The sequence below is a fragment of the Myodes glareolus genome, chromosome 16 (genome assembly GCF_982192425.1).
Source record: "Myodes glareolus chromosome 16, mMyoGla1.1, whole genome shotgun sequence".
In the NCBI taxonomy this organism is placed as follows: domain Eukaryota; kingdom Metazoa; phylum Chordata; class Mammalia; order Rodentia; family Cricetidae; genus Myodes; species Myodes glareolus.
Window position 1 is genome coordinate 28,017,596 of NC_142041.1, and position 21,958 is coordinate 28,039,553.

Sequence of the window (21,958 nt, forward strand, 5' to 3'; positions counted from 1 at the left end):
AAAATCATCTTTTTGATTTAATTTATAGCTAGCGAAACATTCAGATTATCTGCTTCAACTGTGCTCATGACATTTTCATAGCATATTATTCATTGTATCTGCATCTTAAAATTCAAATTGGTAAACAGTCCTTAGGATCTTTGATATTTTCACAGTACCTTTAATGTATTCTTTGAGAACTCCACACGTGTATATAATGTATTTTAACCACACCCACCTCCAACTCTCCCCCTAGAATCTTCCATATTTTAAAATGGTTCCTATGTCAGTGGTTTATATTTTTACTATAATTTTATTCATGTATGTTTTTCTTTCTTTTGCCATAAATATGCTTGCCAGACTTGCATGACGTATTCTCTGCCTTAGGCCATTAAACAAAATAAAAGTTAGGGAACATTTTGAGAGTCAGTCTAATACCGGGATGGCTACTCAATGACCAATGGGAGTGTCCTGCTTTTATTTCTGCTGCTGTGATGAAATACTTTTAAGAAAGAAAGGACTTATTTTGGCTTACAGTTCCAGGTTACAGTCTGTCGCTGTGGGGAAATCAAGGCAGGAAGGTGAGGCAACTAGTCACATCTACAGTCGACAGCGGGGAGAAAATTCACGCATGCTTACCTCCCCTTCTCCACTGTTACACAGTTCAGGGCCCAACTCAAGACAAGGTGCATCCCACATTTCGGGTGGTGCTTCTGATCTCAACCCAATTAGGAAATGGTACCACAGTGATGGCCTAGCGGTGAAGGGTCCTTGTATTTGTAGAGGACCTGGATTCAGTTCCCAGCACCCACACAGTGGCTCACAAGCATCTATAACTCCAGTTTCAGAGGATCTGACAACCTCTTCCGACCTCCAAGGGCATTAAGCATGTACATAGTACACATGTGTGTGCACAGACAAAACATTCCCAATACACATCCTAAATAAATGTAAAAGGAAAATAGTGATACTCAATTCCAAACCTTCCCTGCTCTGTGTGTGTGTGTGTGTGTGTGTGTGTGTGTGTGTGAGTGTGTGTGTGTGTGTGTGTGTGAGTGTGTGTGTGTGTGTGTGAGTGTGTGTGTGTGTGTGTTCACATGTGCTCTCTCAGGCCACTCTACATGTGGAGGTCAGAGAATGACTCTCTAGAATTGGTTCTTTCCTTCTAGGGTGGGTCTGGGGATGAAGCTCAGGCCAGCAGGCTTGCTCAGCAGCACTTTTCCCACTGGGCCACCTCACTGCCACCTTATTTTATCTCCAAGGACTATCTCGGATCCTCCTAAATTTATCAATTTCTTATCCTCTAAAATTGCACCGAGAATACAAATTTGAATTTACAAAGTTGTCTCTTTTTTTGTTATAATCATCCTTTTTAAATAGAAACCATTGGTTCTGACCCATCTGCTAGTTTCTGCTTGAGAGCTGCCGGGACGCCGGGGATGACTGACATGATTGTTGCTGATATTCATGAATATGGAAAGCTAGAGATGAGCCTGAACTGCTCTGCTGAGGCCGTGCTTGGTGGCACAGGTGTCTGTGAGAGCCCCCGCCCCTTCCTCGGCCTGCAGGTGACCTCAGCACTGCTTCCATGGGCCAGCAGTCAGGGCACAGCTGGGGCCCAGGCCTGGTCTTTGCTGTGGTTATTAGATGCTCAGCCATGCCAGGTTCCTGCTTCTCAAGAAGCATTGACAGCTTCTGTCCTGTTGGTATACTTGTAGGTTTTCTCCTTCTCCTCTTCCTCCTCCTTTTCTTCCTCTTCCTCCTCCTCTTCCTCCCTCTCATTTTCTTCTTCCTCCATCACTTCCTTCTGTACCACATCTTCATTTTTTCCTTCTCCTTCTCCCCTCCTCCTCCTCCACCACCCTTCTCTTCCCTCCAGTCCTCTTATCTCAATAAGGTTCCACGAAGTTTCTGTAAGCTCAAATTGTTATCATGAAATCAATCCTGAGCAGTTTCCTGACCATGATATAACAAGCCTCGGTGCATTACCCATAAACCTCTAAATTCCTTGAAGGACACTTCTTGCCCCGAGAGCTCACTCTGGCCGTCAGAGCCTACTCTGCCTATGTGTGGTCAGTTGGAGTTTGATGCAACACCCTACCCCTCAACCCTCCCCCCATCTCTCAGTAACCAATTGAAGCCACTCTACTCTTCTGGGACAGGCTAGCTCTACTGTACCGGAACTGGTCTTCAGCCTTGAGACCGAAGAAAAGAGGCAGACAGAACAAGGCTTGGAGAGAAAAATTTATTAACCATTGTATTAATGATGAAAATATGGTCCTTGCTGGCAACAAGACCAGTCGGGTCCCCCAAAATTTGGGTCAAAAAGAGGGTAGATTTGTGGGCAATGACAAAGTTGACTTCATCGGGGATGGAGTGTATCTTTTCTTAAGGTCTATGGAAGAGTCAGGAATGTCTCTGGAAATAGGGTTCAGTAAGGTTCCACATATGTTTGGGGTGGAGCCATCCCTTCCAGTTTGTTGGGAAGCTATACAGGAAACCTTGACTAGGCTTACTAGGGCCAGTCTGGTGGCCAAGATTCAAAATGGCTGCAGTCATTTAAAGCTGAATCCACAAATAAATGAATACCACAGTACCCTCATTCTGTGGAAACTCTGAGGTTCCCGAAGACAAGTCCCTGAGTTCCCTGAGAGAAGTGTGTGAGCTAGCTACCCACAGAATAACTAGCCACACTCTCCATGCCCTGCCAGCCTTTCCTTGTTTCATTTCTCGAGGGTTTCCAGGGAGCGCTTCCCCTTTCTGAGATGTTTGCAAATGAACCCCCTCTAAAGGGAAGCCCAGATCAGACTGATGTAGCACAGCTGGCTTTTGTGGTAAACCGTCTCTTCTGGAATGAAGAACGACCTGGGAGAGAAGCTCAAGTCCACGAAGAGACGATGTGGAGCTAGGAGAGCCGTGCTGCAGAGACTGAGAGGCCGCGCCGCAGGAGCTAAGGAAGACAACCAAAGGCATCAACTCAGCCGGTCCTGGGTATTTAAACACTCAGCACGAGGGGCTGAGAGACGGATCAGGGCTTAAGAACGCTTGCTGCTTTCGCAGAGGACTAGAGTTTAGGTCCCAGCACCCACATTGGAAGCTCATAACGGCCTGTAGCTCCAGCTCCAGGCAAGCCAACACTTTTTGGGCCTCTGTGGGTGTTTGCATACACATGCCCATGCACACACACACAGAGAGACAAACACACATATAAAAATAAAAGTTATTTAACCTTTTAAAGAAATCCAAGTGGCTATCATTTAAGTAACTGTACTTTGTTGGGTCTCCTCGTCACTTTTTTGTGTCTGAGACCAAACACCTGCCTCCCCTTTCTTCCCACCCCAGCTGCCCACCCCCAGAAGAAGGAAGGTTTATTTTGGCTCATGCTCTCAGAAAAGCTTCAGTCCACTGTGGCGGGGAAGCACGGTGGTTAGAAATGCTCCATCGGTGGCAGCAGGAGCATGAGGCAGATGCTGGACACGTGACTTATTGGCAGACGTTAAAAGGTCAACCCCCCCAGTGATCTAGTTCTGCCAGCCAGACCCCACTTCCTAATTCCACAACCTTCAAAGAATGCTCTGGGATAAGGACCAAGCATTCAGATCATGAGCCTGTGGGGAATATTTTGGATGCAGGCCTTAGCATGGAAGTCCCAAGCACTTGCTGCTTCTCCATATTGAATACTAAGGACCATCAATCAATAACTGCTGGACAAAATAGCTGGTGGAGGAGAATGAGAACATTCACAACAGAACATAGATATCTGAGGAGATGTGATGCCCAGCATCCCCATCTTATCACTGCTCACTGTATTCATGTGTGAAATGTCACACTGTCTATACACCATATGTGAATATGCTTCCATTGCATCAAGTGGAAATAATACGAATATTTGTTAAATGATTAAATAAATGATTTTCCAGGCCCAGGTTAGATGTTGGTGTCATTTGCTGAGAAAGAGAACAAGTCTAGAAGGAGAACAATGTGGAAGATTTTTTCTTACCAGGGTTCTGGAACCTTTTTGGGACTCGGGGCACTAGGCAGGCTTGTACAGGAGACAGGAAGTCTATTTAATGATATGACATGTGCTCCTGTTCACCAGAAGGAATCTAGCCCATGTATCTGGACTGAGTTCTGGGGTCCCTGCTAAGCAAGATGGTAAAGCTTTATGGTTGTTGAACTGTGGAAGAAAGGAGTGGAGCAGGGCAGCCAGAGTATTGGGGTTAGGGCTGGTACAAATTTAAGAATAGTACTCAAGGTTGCATCAGTGAGGACATGGTCAATCAGTCCTGGGCTTGAATATGGGCAGAAAAGCTAAGCTGATTGGAAGATACCACTTAGCACAGTTTGGGGAAGACGCCTCAGCTCCTCCTGGAGACACCTGGGCGGCCAAGGATGGAGGGTACACTGACGGAGTGCTTGCTTGGGCTGGAAACTCACTCCTAACACTACCAGTGAGCTCATCCAATGCAGGTGCTGTCTGCGCCTCCCGCTTTGTCAGAGGAAAGCCCTGAGTTGCTGGGAAGGATTAAATGCTGGGATTGTGCTCAGGAACTTGGAGAACATGCCAGTGATGACATGGGCAGCAAATGGCAGACCCATGCAAAGGCCTCTCGGCATTCAGCTGTCATGTGATCTAAAGTATGAGCTGGAAGTCAAGAGGGGGAAATCAGTTGCTGCCATTATGGGGCTTCGAAGAGGCTCAGGGATACTCTGGTGACCCAGGAGCTCAGAAGTACCAGGAAAAGTCTCTGGCTGCTAGGTCAAGCAAGACTTGGACAATACATTTGCCCCCACGGCAGGGTTCCTAAGTGCTGAAGGATGCACGAGGAATTCAGAACAGTCTTGACATTAGAATCACCTTGGTTGGGTTGTTTTTATATGTTTATGACCACTAATTAAAGAAGAGGGGACCAGGAATTTGAGGGGGTTATGGGAGGAGATGGAGGAAGGAAAAGGAATGAATGGAAATGATGTTATTATGTTTCACACTTAAAATGTTAAAAAAAAAACAAAAACGGAAGGGGTTGGTGGACTTGGAAAAACAGAGCCATTGTTTGTCTCTGTTCCTCCATATTGAACCAGGATCTTCTGTAGAAAATAATGATCCCAGATGTTTCTGAGTGAGCGAACAAGCATGGAGCCGAACCCATCTCTCCCTTCTTCAGATCTTCCCGATGTACCCTGATCATTCACTGTAAGGTAAAGTTTAGATGCTTTGTCCTAGAACTTCAGGCTGGCATGATCTCGCTTCTGCCTGCTGCTCTGTGCCCATCCCATCCCATCCCTATTGGTGGGTGTGATGAATCTGTGTTTTGCTCTTCTCAATGTTCTGGTCATTTCAAAAACCTTAGGCATTTTGGATGGAGGAAGTTTGCTTGTTTGTTTGTTTTCCTGCACATATCATCTCTGGTGAGGCTTCCCGTCACAGTCCAGGACACACAACTCAAGCGAATAGCGGTCATTTTTAGAAACTGATGTAATCCCAGAGGGAGAGGAAGCCTCTTCTTCCCTCTGTGGCTCTTGGCTAACAGAGGGCAACACAAGTCTGAAGCCCTGCCCACAACGGCAACTTGTCTTTGGTTGGAAAGAAGAACATACACAGAGAAAAGCAGAAGCAAGCCAGCCAGCCAGACGGGAAGATGGGCACACACCCTAACCCATGCGCGACATTGCCAGACTGAGTCTGTGTTCCATGTCCCACTTCTTATGAACCGACTCATTCCTCTTTTTATTTTTACTCTTTTGAACCTCAGTTAATACTCAGCTATACCAGGCTGCTGACAGTTCCCATGATTCTGCTTGTGTCCTTTCCAGATTCAGGTGACACAACACTCAGACAAGGGATCCAGAGGGGACGGGAAACCTGAGGGTGGTTCCTGGGCTTAACGGGTCTGTTTCAGGCTACACCACATGGCCACATCCGTTTCTCAGATGATCTTGGTACTGGCTTCCACACTACCACAGGAACTGCCCAGTTCTTTTGCTCCATTGTCTCTCTACCCCACTTCTGCCCCATCTATAGGGGTTGGCAGCCATTTCCTCCCCACCCCCACCTACATTCTATTGCTAGTGGAAGGTTCAGGAAGCCCAAAGCTATAGGCTCCAGATCTGCAGGTCTTTCTTACAGACTCAGAGCAAGTACCCCAAAGTCCTCCACCTTACAGAGGTGATTAGCTGTGCATGACAAATCTTCCCTTCTGGGTTTGAGCGGAGTGTGAGAGTTGGCTTCACAGCCTTCTAATGCCTTCAAGACTTTCAAACAAATGGGTAGCAAAGGTTTGGAGACCCTTAAGTCATTCTGTTTTAACTAGCTGAGTGACAGATTTCAGATGTGAAACCCCCCCCAGGCATCCTGAGGGAGGAGGATGGCACCAGGTAAGCAGGCTTAGGGGATGTCATAGATGCTTTGGGGGAAGGGGAGGGAGAGAAGGGAAGGGACACTCAGTGGTTATGGCTCTGCCAAGATGGCACAGGACACAAGCACCACGGCCCAGCAGAAGAGCCCATGCAGCTTGCCTAACACATCAAGAGGTAGGCCTTGCAAAGATCAGGCGGAGGTAGACGTTTGGCAAAGACTCTTGAGTGCCGGGCACAGGACTGAGACGCTTAGTCAGACCTCATTGGCCACAGTTGACTCTGGGACTCCATCTGTGAGGGCGTATCCTTTAGCACGTACAGAGGCACGCCTCGATGCCCTCTCTTAGAATCAGGAAAAGCTGACGTCTCTCTTCCTGGCTTCCCATCTCCATCTTGTCCTTTCTGTGGTCTTGGGTCTTGTGACTCTGACTGAAGTGGGTGGCATCTATACTTCCCAACTCAGGATCCCCGTGTCCTCTCTCTCCTGCCACCACTGCCCATGACAAACCCTCCCCACCTGTAACTCAGCCGTGGCTCCATCCTCAACCATCCACCCCTGGGGTTTTCCCCTGGAACCATTTTTAGTTCATGATTCATTAGATTCCAGCTGCTCTTCCTGCTGTGAAGTCTGAAGTGGGGGTTCCTGGACTGTTAGTTTTGGTTTTGCTTCATTCATTAATTTATTTTTGTTCTTAATTTCCTTCCTACTTCAAGGACTTGGGAGAATGCATTTGCTACGGTCGCTCTCTGGGCCAGACCCACTGAATGGGAGGAAATATCTCAGCATGCTTCTTGACTACTAATTATGTTTCCAGAGTGATGCACTTGGGGTGGAGAGGGGGTCAACAGGCAGCCATATCTAGAGGAGCCTTGGAAAGACCTTGGGCACTGGAGAGAGAGCGAGCCTGAGTGGGAAGCCAGTTCAGCAATGCCAGCCATGTTACTGGACTGAGGAAGGATCTGAGCCCCCCTCTTTCTTTTATCTTCATTTGTAAAGTGGAGGTTATTTTTTTTTTAAAAAAAATACCCACTTTGCAGAGCTGGGGTACCTCTGAGGAGTAGCAATTACTCAGTGAAGCTGAGATTGTACGTCTATTCTGGCCTCCTAGAGTGGACGAGCCCACAGTCATGCATGGAGACCACGGTGCAATCATAGCAGATCTCGTCTCCCACGCAGGTTCGTCTGCCCCACCTCACCCCCGCCCCTCTTCGGTTCTGGAATAGATTGTCCCCAGTGCTGGTGACGAGATTAGCACATCCACCCAGGCCACTTCTGCCTCAGTGGCAAAGAATAAAAGATCCAAGGGGGAAAAAAGGTCACGCAGAAGGAAGCACCTGGAAAAGATGTCTTTATGTTCTTACATGGAAAAAGGTAGCGAAGCCTATAGCGCAACGATACAGATTTCTCTGAAAACTCGTGTCAACGAAATCTGTTTCAGCTGCAGTCGTAATTCAACACTTGCCAAGTGGAAATTTGGGGTGGGGGATGGGAAGGAGGCCTAGCAAGGGAAAGATAATGATTATGCGCTGTTTCTTTCTTAAGAGTCTCAACTTTCCCAGCAAGCCAGAATTACATAAACAGATGCCACGCTCAGCTATGATTGGGTAAACATGCAAAACTCGGCAGCATGGTGGCAGTGGTGTTTTAAGGGGGAGCCATATTAAAGCCTGATAGAAGGAAATATGAATGGGATCTTTGGAGCAGTTCCCTTTCTCTGGACAGACGGGTGTGGATTGAATCACTAAGCACTTGGTTCACACATAACTTAGGAAGGGGCTGTGTGTCTAAAAGCTGACCTTGTAAACAAACATGAAGGACATCTTACAGTCAATAGCCATGGTTGGGAGGGAGGAACTATTCTCTGAAGAATGCACGGGGCAATCCCTCTGGCCTGTTTGCTGATTGCCCTACTCTGGGTCGGGATGTGTTCACACTGCCGGGGTTTCCTGCGGGATCTAGCACCAATATGTGGACTGGATTTGACTTGGATCTGAGTCCCTCGCGTCTTTCCTTTGTCCCTCGCGTCTTTCCTTTTGAGTATACTGAGGTATGTTTTCTTTGGTTTCTCTTTTGACAAATGTGTAGTATATATATATAAAAAACCTGTAATATTTACAGCATTTTACACTTCAGTGTCGACTCTTCACATAAGAAAAATTAGAAAACTGTTTAAGAATCATGGGAAGGCTATTACTTCCTAGCGTCGGTCATGAAACTGTTTTCAATACACAGGACGATTAGCCGATTAGCACAGCTGTAGGCTTTCTGGTCCAGAATCTTCCCTGTGCTCAGTGGGGAGGCAAATCCCGTTACTGCCATGTCTGTGGTTCGCCAGGCTTCACAGTACTTATCCACAAGACGGACACCATGGGGGTTGGATCCATGCCAGATGACTTTCTGGGGCCTAGGAAGGAATTTTAGAGTGTTACTTTATAAGTGGCGTTTTTAAATAACATCAAGTTCTTTATTTCCTAATTTATTTTACAGTTATTGTGTTGTGTGGTTTGTGCGTGCGTGCACGCGTATATGTGTTTGCGTGGGTGTGTGTGGCCGCATGCGCGTGGGCATATACATGTGGTCAGAGATCAATACTGGGTATCTTCCTCAGTCATTCTCCACCTTATTTTTGAGGCAAGGTCTCTCACTGAACCAGGAGCTTGCTAATTTAGCTGGATTTGATGGCCACCGAATCCCAAGGATCCACCAATTTCTACCACTCAGGGCTGGGGTTTACAGATACGTGCCACTCATCTGGCAATCAGATGTGTGGTGGAGATCTGAATTCAGGCAATTGCGCCTGTGCAGTAAGCATTTTACCCTTTGAGCCATCACCCCAGTTCTCAAATGACAACTTTTTTGTAGTATATCTTAGTAAGTGAATTGGTGTAAGTATCGTGAACTAAGACACATTCCTCCTCCTCCACAGTCCATGATCCAAGGCAAATCCTCTTTGTAGCCTTGTGACTGTTACCAGTTTTCTAGGCACACTCTGTTTTCAGCCAGACTCAGCTTGCAGCATCTCCCAACAGCGTCTTTAGTTTTCATGAATCTGGACCATTGTTGCTGAGGTTGCTTCTTCAGTAGCCTCTTTCACAGCCAGACTTGTGACTCCACCTTAGCGGCCTCCTTTTGCAGGACTCTGCCTTTGAGCCTCACCCTCAGAAACAATGGCTCCTCTCTGTTCCTCTTGTCATCTTTCTCTTTCAAAACTACAAAGCTGTCTGCATTTCTATTTGGTCTGTTATCTACTGCCCCTTGACACCGAAGACCCTTACAGTGAAGGGGCCAGGTAAGTGTATTATTGTGCCTTCCAGACCTAGCGTAAAATGTGCTAGAGCATAGACACTGAGTATTCTGAACAACACATATTGTTTTCAAAGCTTGAGAGGCCCATTTATAGGACAAAACTACAGGGTCACCAGTTACATCATGTCTATGGCATACTGTGTTTTCACCCACAATCATCTGCACAACTGTCCTATGGCGTACACACGATGGTCTACTCATTTGACAGGCAGGTGAGGCCGTTGAGATCCCTAGAGTGAAGTGCTTTGCTCACGTATGGTAGTGAGCTACTAGACCTGGGTCCAAGGCCATGGCTTTGCCATGACTCAGCTGCCTCCCTGGGGCTTCGGATTGGCGGTACTCCAGGGCAGTGCTGATAAAGGTATCTCATTGTTAGAACACATCCTAAAAACACCTATCGTGCCACACAACAGGGCCCCAGTCCGCACTTACCAGGAAGGATCCGTCATCACATCTCGACCGTCAAAGGAGTATATCGGAATGTGCGTATTGAACTGGCCTCCATCACCCGAGAAGATCGAGTCCCAATTGTTAAAAAGCACCTGGCCCTATGAAGAAAAACATCACATTAGAATTTTTGGGTCACTGGCCTACAGTTAGGCTTCTGCTTATTCTTGAGGGTTCAGATGTCAGCTCTCCTGAAGTCCCCAGCTTGGAGATTCCTCTCCTGCTTTGAAAAGAGAAAAAATGGGGCCATGAGCTATGGTCCCTTGGGGACTGGCGTGCCTGAGGGCAGTGATGGAGGTTGGTCTTTACCTTGAGGTTCACAATGGGGAGGCTGAATCTCTCGGCTTTCCTCACAACTGTGGAGAGATCCTGCAGGTGGGACGACAGGAAAGCTCGGAAGGTGGACAGCAGTCCCGCAGCCCTGGCCTGCTGGAAGCACTGGAAGTCAGCTCGGATGTCCCCGGCCACCGGGGTGTTCAGAGCAACCAGGTGCAGCTGCAAAGAGGAAGGCAGTGTAGTTAATGGCGCTGCCACCGCCTCCTGTTTTGGGCAGGAGCCATCTTCTGGTTGCAAGGTATGCCTTAGGCTTCTTGGCCACCTGTAAGGACAGTGGAACTGCCCATCCCCAGTCAAGACAGCCTTGGGGCTCCAGCCAGCTCATGGCAGCTCTGTGAACAGTCCTTGGGGTGGGAATATTTTTCTTAGATTTTAAAAAAGAATGCAAAAATTCTCCTTGGACCAAGCGAAGCCCTTTGGAGATCTGTTCAAGCCAGTGGGTCATGCTCGAACACTCTGGATACGCTCCTAGCTTAGTTCTCACCACGGCTTCTAAGTTGACTTTTCCCTGGCTCCCAAGCTTCTTCCAGCCATTGCTGGCTGCCCTTACTTCTTCCTGAGCAGACCAGGGGCTGATCATGGGAGACGCCCAGGAATGGACTCACAGCATTTATCAAGACAGCTGGGATGGAACCTTCTAGAAACTAGGGTCATATAGCTACTCTAGGCTCCTGTTCTCGACACCCTGCTCATCAGCCCCCAACAAAAGCCATTCTAGACTTTGTTTGCTCTCATACACTGGCATCCATTTGTTGACCTCTCCTTCAGCCTTTCTGCTGGAATTCCATATGAAATACAGTCCACAGACTGAGCATTCACCCTCTCCCGTTCCCTAGCCTCATTGGAAGAGTAAGAAGCTTGCACTGACCTCCAAATACAACACACACACACACACACACACACACACACACACACACACACACAGGCACAGAGTCACACACCCCTTACACACAGATACAATATTTGAAAATTAAAACCCCAATATACTGAGTTAAAACCCCATTAGCCACTTTACTAACTTTTGGGACTCATTGAAGGTTTACCTAAATTCACTTCTCTCTCCCCTGAGCATTTGCTCCTAGAATCTTGGTCTCAAAAATGCTTTATGCTCTCTTCTAAATCTGAAGGGCACTTTCGGTCATTTTGCCCCATCCCAGCCTTTGACTCTGGAGTACCTCCTTTGGCCTTCTTTCTTTGTCTCAGCCTTGGCCTCTCATTTGCCTCTCCTGTCTCTTCCACCAGCCTCTCTTTGCATCTGTCCCTGTATAGACTCTCTTCGGGACTCCTGCCACACATACCCATGACGATGGCCATAGCTCTGCTGACATCTCCAGGTGGGTTTAACACATTCATGCTCTACCCCCTCCTTCTCACTCTCACTTGGGTGTCCTGGGACCACCTCAGACTTACTCTGCTGACCCTGGAGGTGCCAGCATTCCAGAAAGCATATTTCTTCAAGACCTTAGGCCTCTGACCCTGTCTCCCTGCTGCTCTCTGTTGGAGTGGGAATGAGTAACTGATCTAAGACAGAACCTGGAGAATGCTCCTCCCATTCCAGAGTTCAGTCAGACTCTGAACTGACTTAGGTGGGTTGGGTTCTCCATCCATAAGGTAAGAGAGTTAGGGCACGAGAGAGCGCTGTGGCAATCCAGAGCTGTGTGCAAGCTCGTGCATACCAGGCCTGTATGGGTAGGGCTAGCGAGGGTCACTCTTCTACAAGGAGGTCTGTGCAAATAGCAAAGCGTCTGAGAGCAGGGACAAGAGTTCCCAGGCTGGCTATACGTCCTGTGATCAAGCTCTATGACGTCCCTGAAGTGACCGGGGCATAGTCTTTATTTACACTAGTGAAGGGATGGGGTGCACCTCCAATCTCCACCCTGCCAGATGATGCCCGGGAAGGAGTGTGTGCCCACTGCATCAGCCCAGTGGGGATTGGGCATCATCCGCCATCTCACTTATTCTCCCGGCAACACTCGCACCAGGGGACCAGCCTGGCTTCCCCTGTCTCTTCCCGTGTCTCCCACCAGCCTGCTTCTACAGCCCACAGCCTTGCATCCCTGTTCCTGTCCTTTCCAATGGATTTGCACACTCAAACTAAAGTCATTTCAAGATAACATCCTTACCACTTCCCCTTGCTCTACACTTAACTTATCCATAGCTCTCATCGATTGCAGGAAAGGGTCATAATCCCTAGCTCTGGCCCTTGTGAGCTTCTGTAGCCTAAAGTTTTTCCTCTGATGTGAAGTCTATTCCTCTGGTCAGTTTGAAATGCAGTCAGGAAGGAGAAGCACACACACCCCACCCTCCCATGCTCCATCTTCCCCTCTGCCGGGAATTCCTCCTTTCATTTTTCCCTGCCTGAACATTAGTGTCCTTTAGGTCTGCAGCTTGAAGTCACCTCCTCTGGACTGACTGCCTTTGTCTTTCTGGTGACCCCAGCATCTCAGGTTTGCCTCACTAAAATAACCATGATCCAATTGCCCATAGTGTGTGTGCCCTCCTGGCTAGTTGGTAAGCAAGAGCTATTTACCAGGGCTGCAGACGTGGCCCATCAATTGAGAGTACCTGCTGCTCGAATCAAAAGATTTGATTCCCAGTACTCACATGGTGGCTCGCAGCTATTTCTAACCCCAGTTAAAGGGGATATGATTCAGATTCCAGACCTCTGCAGACATCAGGCACGCACATGGAGCACATACATACAAGCAGGCAAAAAAAAAACCCTCATATATGTGAAATAAAATAAATCTTAAAAAGAAAAAAAAAAAGGAACTAGATACCAAACACAGGGCTCAGCACTTACAGGCACACGCACATACTCATTCTCTGCAAAGCAAACGTATGACTTGTACTTACAACGGGCCGCTGGTAGTTGGCACTTAAAATGGGGTTCAGTGGAGGCTGTGGCTGGTACGGCTGCGTCGTGAAATGGGAAAGGGAAAAGTATGAATACATTCAGAACACACACTGGACTCTCCAGGGTCCAATGAGGGACGAGTCTAATGTCTCCTTTAAATAAGTTTAAAATGAAGCTTTAAATAGCTGGGCACTGCCTTTAACTGTGACTCCCAAGTGGGAGGACTTCCATGGCCAAATGAAAAAGTCATCAGCAAAGGAGGGAGTGTTCTCAGGCTCTTTAAAACCGTCCCTGAGCTGGAGAAGCAGAGGACCTCAGCTTAAAAGCCAACATGTCTACCTCTTCAAAGGTTCAGTTTTATAATCTAACGGGGTGACGGTAGCGGGCTCCAGGGGTTGCGGTAGAATTCAACATCAGGCTGTGCCGGCTGCTTCTGCTCTTTTATGGTTGTGAGTAAATGTCAAAGGTCGGCCTGGTCGGTGTGCAATGCACACCTTTAATCCCAGCATTCAGGGAGCAGAGGCAGGCAGATCTCTGAGTTCCAAGCCAGCCAGGACTACTAGTGAGATCTTGTCTCAGAATAAGTAAACAAAAGAGTGGGTAAATTGGGAACAGGGGTCTCCAGCCTCTGCACCCAGGTCTCCCTCCACTCTGTGGTAACAACATTCTGTCTAGTAATTATTGGGCTTCCACGAGGTGCTAAGTCACACAGAACAGGTTGGGCTTGGAGAGCTTGGTCCAGGTCCTTGGGGGCACCCAGAAAGTAGACAGTGGAGTTACTCACATTGCTGGAAAGTGCTGGTGGTGGGGGGCTGTCATCAGGAATGGGGATCAGTTCTCCCAACTGCAAGAGAAGGGAGATGTTGTTCATGAAAAGCTGTAAGAAACAGCTTCCAAGATAGAAAGCTGGCACTAATGGGAGTTCTTCACATTGGAGGGTCTGTGGAGGGGAGAGGGTTAGCAAGGAAACTGAAGAATTACCTGTAACCTTTTCCAACCATCTCGGACACGAATGAAAAACTCTGCACTGTCCCTCAGGTAGATGAACGTCCCCTCTATCACCAAGTGTGCTTTCTGCAGCATGTCACCCATGTCGTTGAGTGCCGTGACCTGTCAGGGCATTTTAAATTCCAAATTGTCATGAAGCAGTAGCAAAACGTGATGCACATTTTGAGAACTAACCCCTCATTCAAAAAAAAAAAACCAGGTTTATTGCATTGAACAGTGCTGTGTAATACTAGTTAATAGCTAAAGTTATTTGTTAATAACTAACAAATAAACTTATTAGTTAATAACTAAAGTTATTCAGTGTTCTGGCTCAAACCCAAGACCTGTCCAAGCTAGGCAAGTGCTCTACCACTGAACTACATCACCAGACCACAGTTGTTCTCTCTCTCTTCCTCTGCGTGTGTGTGTGTGTGTGTGTGTGTGTGTGTGTGCGCACGCGCACGTGTGCAGTGAGGTGCCAGATGTAGTCACGTGGTCTTTTCTATTATCATTTGTTCTCGACCTTATCTTTTGGAGCAAGGTCCCTTAATGAACCCAGCACTAACTGATTGTCTACACTGTCATCCAGCAAGCTTCGGTGATCCACTGTCTCTGCTCCCACTCACCTAGCACAGGGTTACAGATGTGTGCAACCAAGCCACGTTCTGTTTTTCAAAGTGGATACTAGGGATAAATTAGGATCTCCATGCCTATGTCCGGGCACTTGACCTGCTGATCTTCTCCTCAGCCTCTAGTTTTTTGAGACGTTTTCCCTACAGCCAAGACATGCCTTGAACTCAATAATCCTTCTGCCTCAGCCTCCCAAGTGCTGGGATTTCAGGAGTGTACTATCATGCTTGGCTAAGGGAGTTCTTTTTCATGAAATAAAAACAAGCATTTCTTTGAACCACAAGTCTAAATTATAAGAAATGAATAAAACCCAAAAGATAATTTCCTGTGAAGATAAGGATGTTGCGCCAGAGTTATCTTTGCTGGGTTTTGGTTTTAGCAAAATCATCAGCACATTGCCTTTTCTTCCCCTGCCACTTGCATTGATTTCTAACACAGCACTGTAGCATCTACACTGGCTAATGGTGCCATCTCACATTCCTTAGTGACTTTCAAATCCATTTTCATTTGGGATGAGAAATGCAAGCAAGTGGGCAATTATGCTTAGCACTTAGTCTTTAGTCTAGCTGGATGGTTGCAATATTAAATATGTGTTTAAAAAATGGGGGCTTGCAGCAGCTCTGTCTCAAAAGTTGTCTAAAATAAGAATGGCAGATATTTAGCATCTCCAGAAGCAGATTCAGGAAGCTGAGACTGCAAACACTATTCTGAATAGCACCAAGTCTCCAGGAACTATCAGTTGAGAATCTCATTGTAACTGAGAAAAAGTCCCCACATTTTTTTTATCTCACCTTGACGATAATAACATTAATCAAACTGACATAGAAATCCCCAAAGAGGCAAAGTGCCAAATTTTGTCATCTGCTGGACAATTCTGTCTCTTGAAGGTCTTTTTTTTTTTAAATGAAACCCAGTAACCACCAAAGAGGTTTTCTCAGACTGCTGCCAGTCTGGTAGGTGCTTGTCTGTCTCTCTGTGCATTGTAACTATCCAGGCAAGCCATGCCCACTGCAGTACACTGTGGGGTTGTGAATGCCCATACACCATGCTCCAGTCGAGCAACAACCCAGTGTCAGTATGACCATCAGAGCACCTATGGTGTTGTTTACACGTGTGTGCATGCTGTTTTTAAAAACAGAAATAATTGGGTTTTAGTCTCTTAAAGAATCATAGGCTACAACGTCAATAATCAGTCATCTTGTTTTCTGTAGCTCTTTATTGAACATGTCGTCTGAATAGGAAATAAATGGCCATCTATTGTTGGTGGAATGGCACATTCTTTTGTCATGGAATTTTATTTGTTTGTTTGTTTAGAGATAGAGTCTCGTATGTATCCGGCCTCCAACTTGCTGAGGACAAACCTTGAGTTTCTGATCTTCCTGCCTCCATCTCGTAACTGCTAAGGCAACAGGTATCTGCCACCGTGCCTGGTTTTATGTGATGCCAGAGATCAAACTATGACTCCTACATTAGGAAAACAGTCTACCCACTGAGCTACATCTCCAGTCCCTGTTAGAGAGTTCTAATTCCAAAATAAAAGGGATTCCAAACACTGTCGCCAGAGTCTGAAGTAAGTCTGTCCAATGTGGTATGGCTACTATACAACATACTGACCAAGTTTCTGGATCCCGGGAGTCCTGGCTGTCCTGGAGGGCCAGGTGGGCCTGGAAGGGCCACAGCTGGGACAAAACAAAAGAGAGGAGTTATACAAAGCATTGTGTCTGTCACAGGGGGTCCCTGCTGGCCCCCAAAGGGGTGCTCACAGTCCCTTCCATGCTGAGGGTTATCCACCTTACAGCTGGAAATGGGGGACTCTGACCCAGAAAGAGATTAAGCTCATACTGATTGGCTTAGGGGAAGAGCTGAGATTCTCCATCATCACCCCGATGAAGCTGTGCCCAAGACTTTTCAGAATTGTAAGGAAATCCCATTGGTGGTTATTTGTAAAAGCCAGTTTGAGTCGAACTTTCTGGTACTTGCATCTGAAACTACCCTGACTCTTGCAGTTTACTCAAGAGACAGAGCATGTGACCACCAAGTAGAGGAAGTGAACCACAGAGAGGGGAGGAAAGCGTCCAGGTTGATAGTGACAGGAGGGATGATCAGGTTGTCCCTTGCCAGCTGTGCATTTTAGGAAGCAGCAGGTGCAAAGGCTATTTGCCTGACATTGGCAGACAGTCCTTCTACTCCAACATTCTATTGGCATGCTGGTGAGAACCAGTAACATTCAGGCTGGGCATGCACACGGCAATCTTCCCAGAGTTTCTTACTTCTTGGCGTGTCACAGGACCCTTAAAAATCAGCTTAAGGCTGCCATATTGATCCCCAGAAAAATGAAAGGGTGCGAGTGTCCAGTTGAAAGGTCCTTGCCTCGGGCAATCACAGATACAGAAGTATTGGTTTTTCTTCTGCCTCTCTAAGCTGCATCCCTTCAGCATCTGCACAGTTCTTGGCAGATGCAAAGATGTCTCTATAAGTCCTAGAAAACAACTGCATTGACTCTTCAGGACACCGCAAGCAAGCCTTACCTCCAACACAGGGCTGGAACGTCCACACATAGGCGGTAAGTGGCCAGTGGAGGACTTGGATGTGGGTCCAGCCATGTGTCCCTCGAGCATGAATGACCTTGAGCAAGTCATATGTCCTCTCTGGGCCTCAGTGTCGGCCTCCTTGGAGTTATAATACTATCCACTTCACCCCCCTTCAGCATCACTGGGAAGTCTATGTGGGAAGTGGCTATGCAAGGGTTTTATATACTTGGACTTGTCATGCATTGTGTGAAAGACAATCCCTGCTCAGTGCAGCAAGGTGTCTGGATCCCCCTAGACTGGTGCTTTTGTGGACCACAAATTCTCTGCATCCCGCACTCACGCTGCCAACCGCCTGTATCTTCTGCAACGCCTCTGCATCCCTCCAGGCCCTGTTGGCACATCTGGTTTTATCTACCCAGCCTCTTTTGCAGATCAAAGTCCTCATAGTCTTCTCCTGAGGTCTTTCCCTTCACACCCACAGCCATTTCCTCGCAGAAAGAGCTATTACGTTCTCAAGTGGTCCTCCCTCCTGACTATAGATGATCCGTTCAAAGTTGGCACCTAGCTCAAGACAGGCCAATAATAATCTTTTCCTGGAACTGCCCTATTCCAAGATATTTAGGACTCGAGCTAAGAAAGGAGCTCATGATTTCCAGCTCACAGCGGAAGCACTCAGCTGTCGGTAACCATCTTCCCCTCTGTGCAGAGGATGTGGTCTGTGGAGAGCAAGGAGGAAGCTGGTACACAGAAAAGATAAGGCAGAGCTTCATTATGGGGTTTAAGTCTTAGGTTCTGGCTGTTCTTGGGGTTCAGTTTCCGGTCTACTCATCCCACAAGCTGATTGCTTAGCCCCTCCTTCCAGTGAGCAAACTTCCCTTCCACTCAGTCTGCTCTGAGCCTTGTTTCTGCTTCCAGCCAGTAAAGCCAAGGCCATGTTAAAGCCAGCCCCAGGCCACCCTCTGCAAGGCCCCAGGCTCTGTGGGTCTCCATCAGCCGTGCTCCACCGCACCTGGCTTGTGCCATGCAAGCATCAGGAAGCAGTCATGTGCTTACCCTGCTCCTGGATGAAGGTGTGCTCCAGAGGTCTTTACTTTTTAAGTTTTGGAATATTTACATATACATGAACTATCTTGGGGATAGGGCCAGCGTCATAAACTAAGAGTAATTTTATATTTTATCTATTTATTTTGGTGTGGTTCTGGGGATTGACTTGAGGGCTTCAGTTATGCTATAGAAACTCTTTACCAGCAGGATAAAGCCTGAATCCTCATTGTTTTAAATAGTAATTTTGGACATTAAACAGTCTCGGGGCACAGAGTTTCCACCCGTGGCACCACACTAGTGCTCACAAGGTTTCGGGAACTGGAGGGCTTCAGTCTCTGAGCTTTTGGGACTGGGGTGTTCAGCTCTATCGCCCTCCACAGAATGCCCACCTCGTGCACAATAAGGAAAACACAGGCCTTGTAGCTGCAGGTGTCCGGGGTCTGACACTGTGGGTGCCACTTACTGGCTATAAACTGGAGCGGCACATCGTCTTCATGTGTGTTTGCACCTGCACACACGCCGGGGTGTGTGGCGGTCAGAGGACAACCTCTGGTGTTAGCCTCTCTCAGGAGCCACCTGGTTTTTGTCCTTTAATCGCCCGAAGCTCACCAATTAGGCCAAGCTGGCTGACAGCGAGCCCCAGGGATCCTCTTGTCTCCACATCTCAGCCCTGTGATTATAAATGTGCACCACCTGACTGCTTTACATAAGCTCTGGGCTCCTGGATCCCCATGCTGGCATGGCGAGCACTCTGAGTACTTCCGTGAGTCACCTCTGTAAGCCTAACTATTGGTTTTCCCTAATCACCAGGAAACTGGAGCAAAATGGTCAGCAAACTTACCGGCACTGGTATTGCCCAGCGAATGTGTATTTCCTTTAATTCCACTCAGTTTTGCATTTGCATACTAGAAGTTCCAAGGGTTGATGGGAATTCAGCACCAAGGGTGACATTTAATGCTGGTCCTTAAGTCAAGTTTATGTCAACTTGACACAAACTAAAGTCATCAGGGAGGAAGAAACCTCAATTGAGAAAATGCCTCCATAAGATCAGACTGTACTCGAGCCAGTAGGGCATTTTCTTAATTAGTGATTGTTGGGGAAGGGCCCAGCCTATTGTTGTGGGATTCCCCTCTGTATGCTATGAATATGTTTTATTGTCATTGGTTAATAAAGAAGCTACTTTTGGCCAATGGTTTAACACACACATTCTCTCTCTCTCTCAATATATATATATTGAGATGGAGTAGGGAGTAGATGGAGTCAGGGAGAAGCCATGTAGTAGCTGGGGACAGATGCCTCCACTGGAGCCCACCAAAACTTTGCCAGTAGGTCACGACCTCGTGGTGATGCACAGATTAATGGAGATGGGTTAGTTTAGGATATAAGAGCTAGTTAGAAATATGCTTAAGCTATTGACCAAACAGTATTGCAAATAATATAGTTCCTGTGTGGTTATTTTGGGTCTGGGCAGCCAGGAACTAATGAACAGCCTCTGTTAACACATTGTGGATGGTTCAATCCCTAGGCTGATAAGAGAGCAGCCTGAGAAAGCCAGGAGGAGCCAGACAGTAAGCAGCACTCCTCCATGGCCTCTGCATCAGCTCCTGATGCCAGGTTCCTGCCCTGATTGAGTTCCTGTCCTGACTTCCTTCAGTGATGGACTATGGATGTGGAGGCATAGGTCAAATAAATCCTTTCCTCCCCAACTTGCTTTTGGTTGTGGTGTTTCATCATAGCAATAGGAACCCTAACTAGGACATCCAGATTCTTAAGGCATTGACAAAACAGCCAGGAAGGTTCTAGAATATGTGAAGAGATGTTCAATACTATGGGGCACATGGAAAACTCAGAGAAAGCCACACAGAACAAACCACAGTGAGCTAGCTACTCATAGCTATCAGCACTGAAAAGGTTTCATCATGGGTGTTGGTGAAGATGAGGGAGACTGGGACCCTCCCCCAGTCTGGCAGCCTTGTGAAATAATGAGTTTACTTTGGAATGTAGTCTGGCAGTTCCTTACAGAGTTAAACATAGAGTTCCCTATGACCAGCAATTTCACTCTGTATGCACCCCAGAGAACTGAGGCCATGCTTCCACAAAACCTTAGACTCAGTCTTCATAAGTAGTAGTATGCAAACAGCTGGAAAACCACGTTGGGCGCCATTTGTAACATGGGGGGACTGCTTGTTTGTTGGGGTTTTCTGTTCTGCCCCGTCCTCCAGCTATTTAGTCCCAGAGAAAAAAAATCACACTGAAATCTCTGTAAGTTATAATGCTGATTGGCCCATTAGGTCAGGCTTCTTACTAGCTAACTCTCACATCTTGATTAACCCATTTTTCTGATCTATGTTAGCCATGTGGTTCAGTACCTTTTTCAGTGGGGCAGCTCACATCCTGCTGCTTTGGTGATTTGGGCAGGAGTGGAAAGAATCAACTTCCTTCTCCCCAGAATTCTCCTGCTCTCCTTGCATCATTTCCACTTCCTGTCTGGTTTTCCCACCTATACCTCCTGCCTGGCCAATCAGTGTTTATTTAAAACATGATTGACAGAATACAGACAATTCTCCCTCACCACTGATAACTCTAGGGTGTATCAGGTTGACATAGAACTAGCCAGGACATCTAGTTTATATATAATGTCCAGGGTAGGAAACTCCAGAGACAAAAAGGAGATCTGGAGAGGAAACTGCTTCCAGCAAAAATCAGTCTTCCTTCCTTCCTTCCTTCCTTCCTTCCTTCCTTCCTTCCTTCCTTCCTTCCTTCCTTCCTTCTTTCCTTCCTTCTATCCTTCCCTCCCTCCCTCCCTTCCTCTTTCCTTCCTTTTTCCCTCCTGCAGTTCTAGGGATAAAACCCAAGGCTTCCCCCATACTCTATCACTAAACTTTCACTCCATCCCATGAGGCTTCTTCTTGGTGTAGTGAATGTCTAGAATTAAGCAATTGTGATAGTTGCAACATTGCTAAATTGTACACTTGAAGTGAATGTATGTTATAATATCTGAATTATATTCATTTCAAGGAAGAAAAGAAGACAGGCTCCACCCAGCAAACATCCCTGTTAGACAGAGACATCCGACAGGCCACCCAGGTGTGCCACCCTGAGCACAAAGACAGAAGCAGCAGGAATGAGGTACCACTCAGCACTAACCTGCACCCAGGATGGCAGGAGGTCCTGGTGGCCCAGGGGGTCCCGGTGGTCCAGGGACACCCGGTCTCCCAAAGCCAGGTGGCCCAGGCAGGCCTGGAATTCCTGGGGGGCCCTGGGGACCCACAACAGCCTCTCCTTTCTGTCCCTGTTGAGGCAAGCACATAAGTCATGGAGAAAGCTCTCTTTCTAATGACGATGTTTGTAAGATCCGGTAATTGCAGGCAGTGTCAGCAAGCAGCAGCCCAGACACGGAGTCCAAAGACACCAGGCAGCCCAGGCAGCCCAGGCAGCCAGATTCCTTGAGATCTAGTTTGGTTTTCTCACTCCACACATGAA

The 21,958-nt window shown here is 47.3% G+C and overlaps 1 protein-coding gene across 1 annotated transcript in view; it reads right to left on the reverse strand.

Moving 5' to 3' along the window:
• Positions 1–8,505: 8,505 nt before the first annotated feature.
• Col15a1 (collagen type XV alpha 1 chain) overlaps positions 8,506–21,958 on the reverse strand; it is a 104,575-nt gene continuing 91,122 nt past the window's right edge. The window contains exons 33-40 of the mRNA XM_087897132.1: positions 21,623–21,767; positions 16,515–16,579; positions 14,265–14,393; positions 14,068–14,127; positions 13,283–13,342; positions 10,400–10,585; positions 10,076–10,191; positions 8,506–8,741 (exon numbers count right to left, since the gene is read on the reverse strand). Of these exons, the coding sequence (XP_087753258.1) occupies positions 8,528–8,741; positions 10,076–10,191; positions 10,400–10,585; positions 13,283–13,342; positions 14,068–14,127; positions 14,265–14,393; positions 16,515–16,579; positions 21,623–21,767 (975 nt within the window). The 3' untranslated portion in view covers positions 8,506–8,527. The remainder of the gene's footprint in view (positions 8,742–10,075; positions 10,192–10,399; positions 10,586–13,282; positions 13,343–14,067; positions 14,128–14,264; positions 14,394–16,514; positions 16,580–21,622; positions 21,768–21,958) is intronic.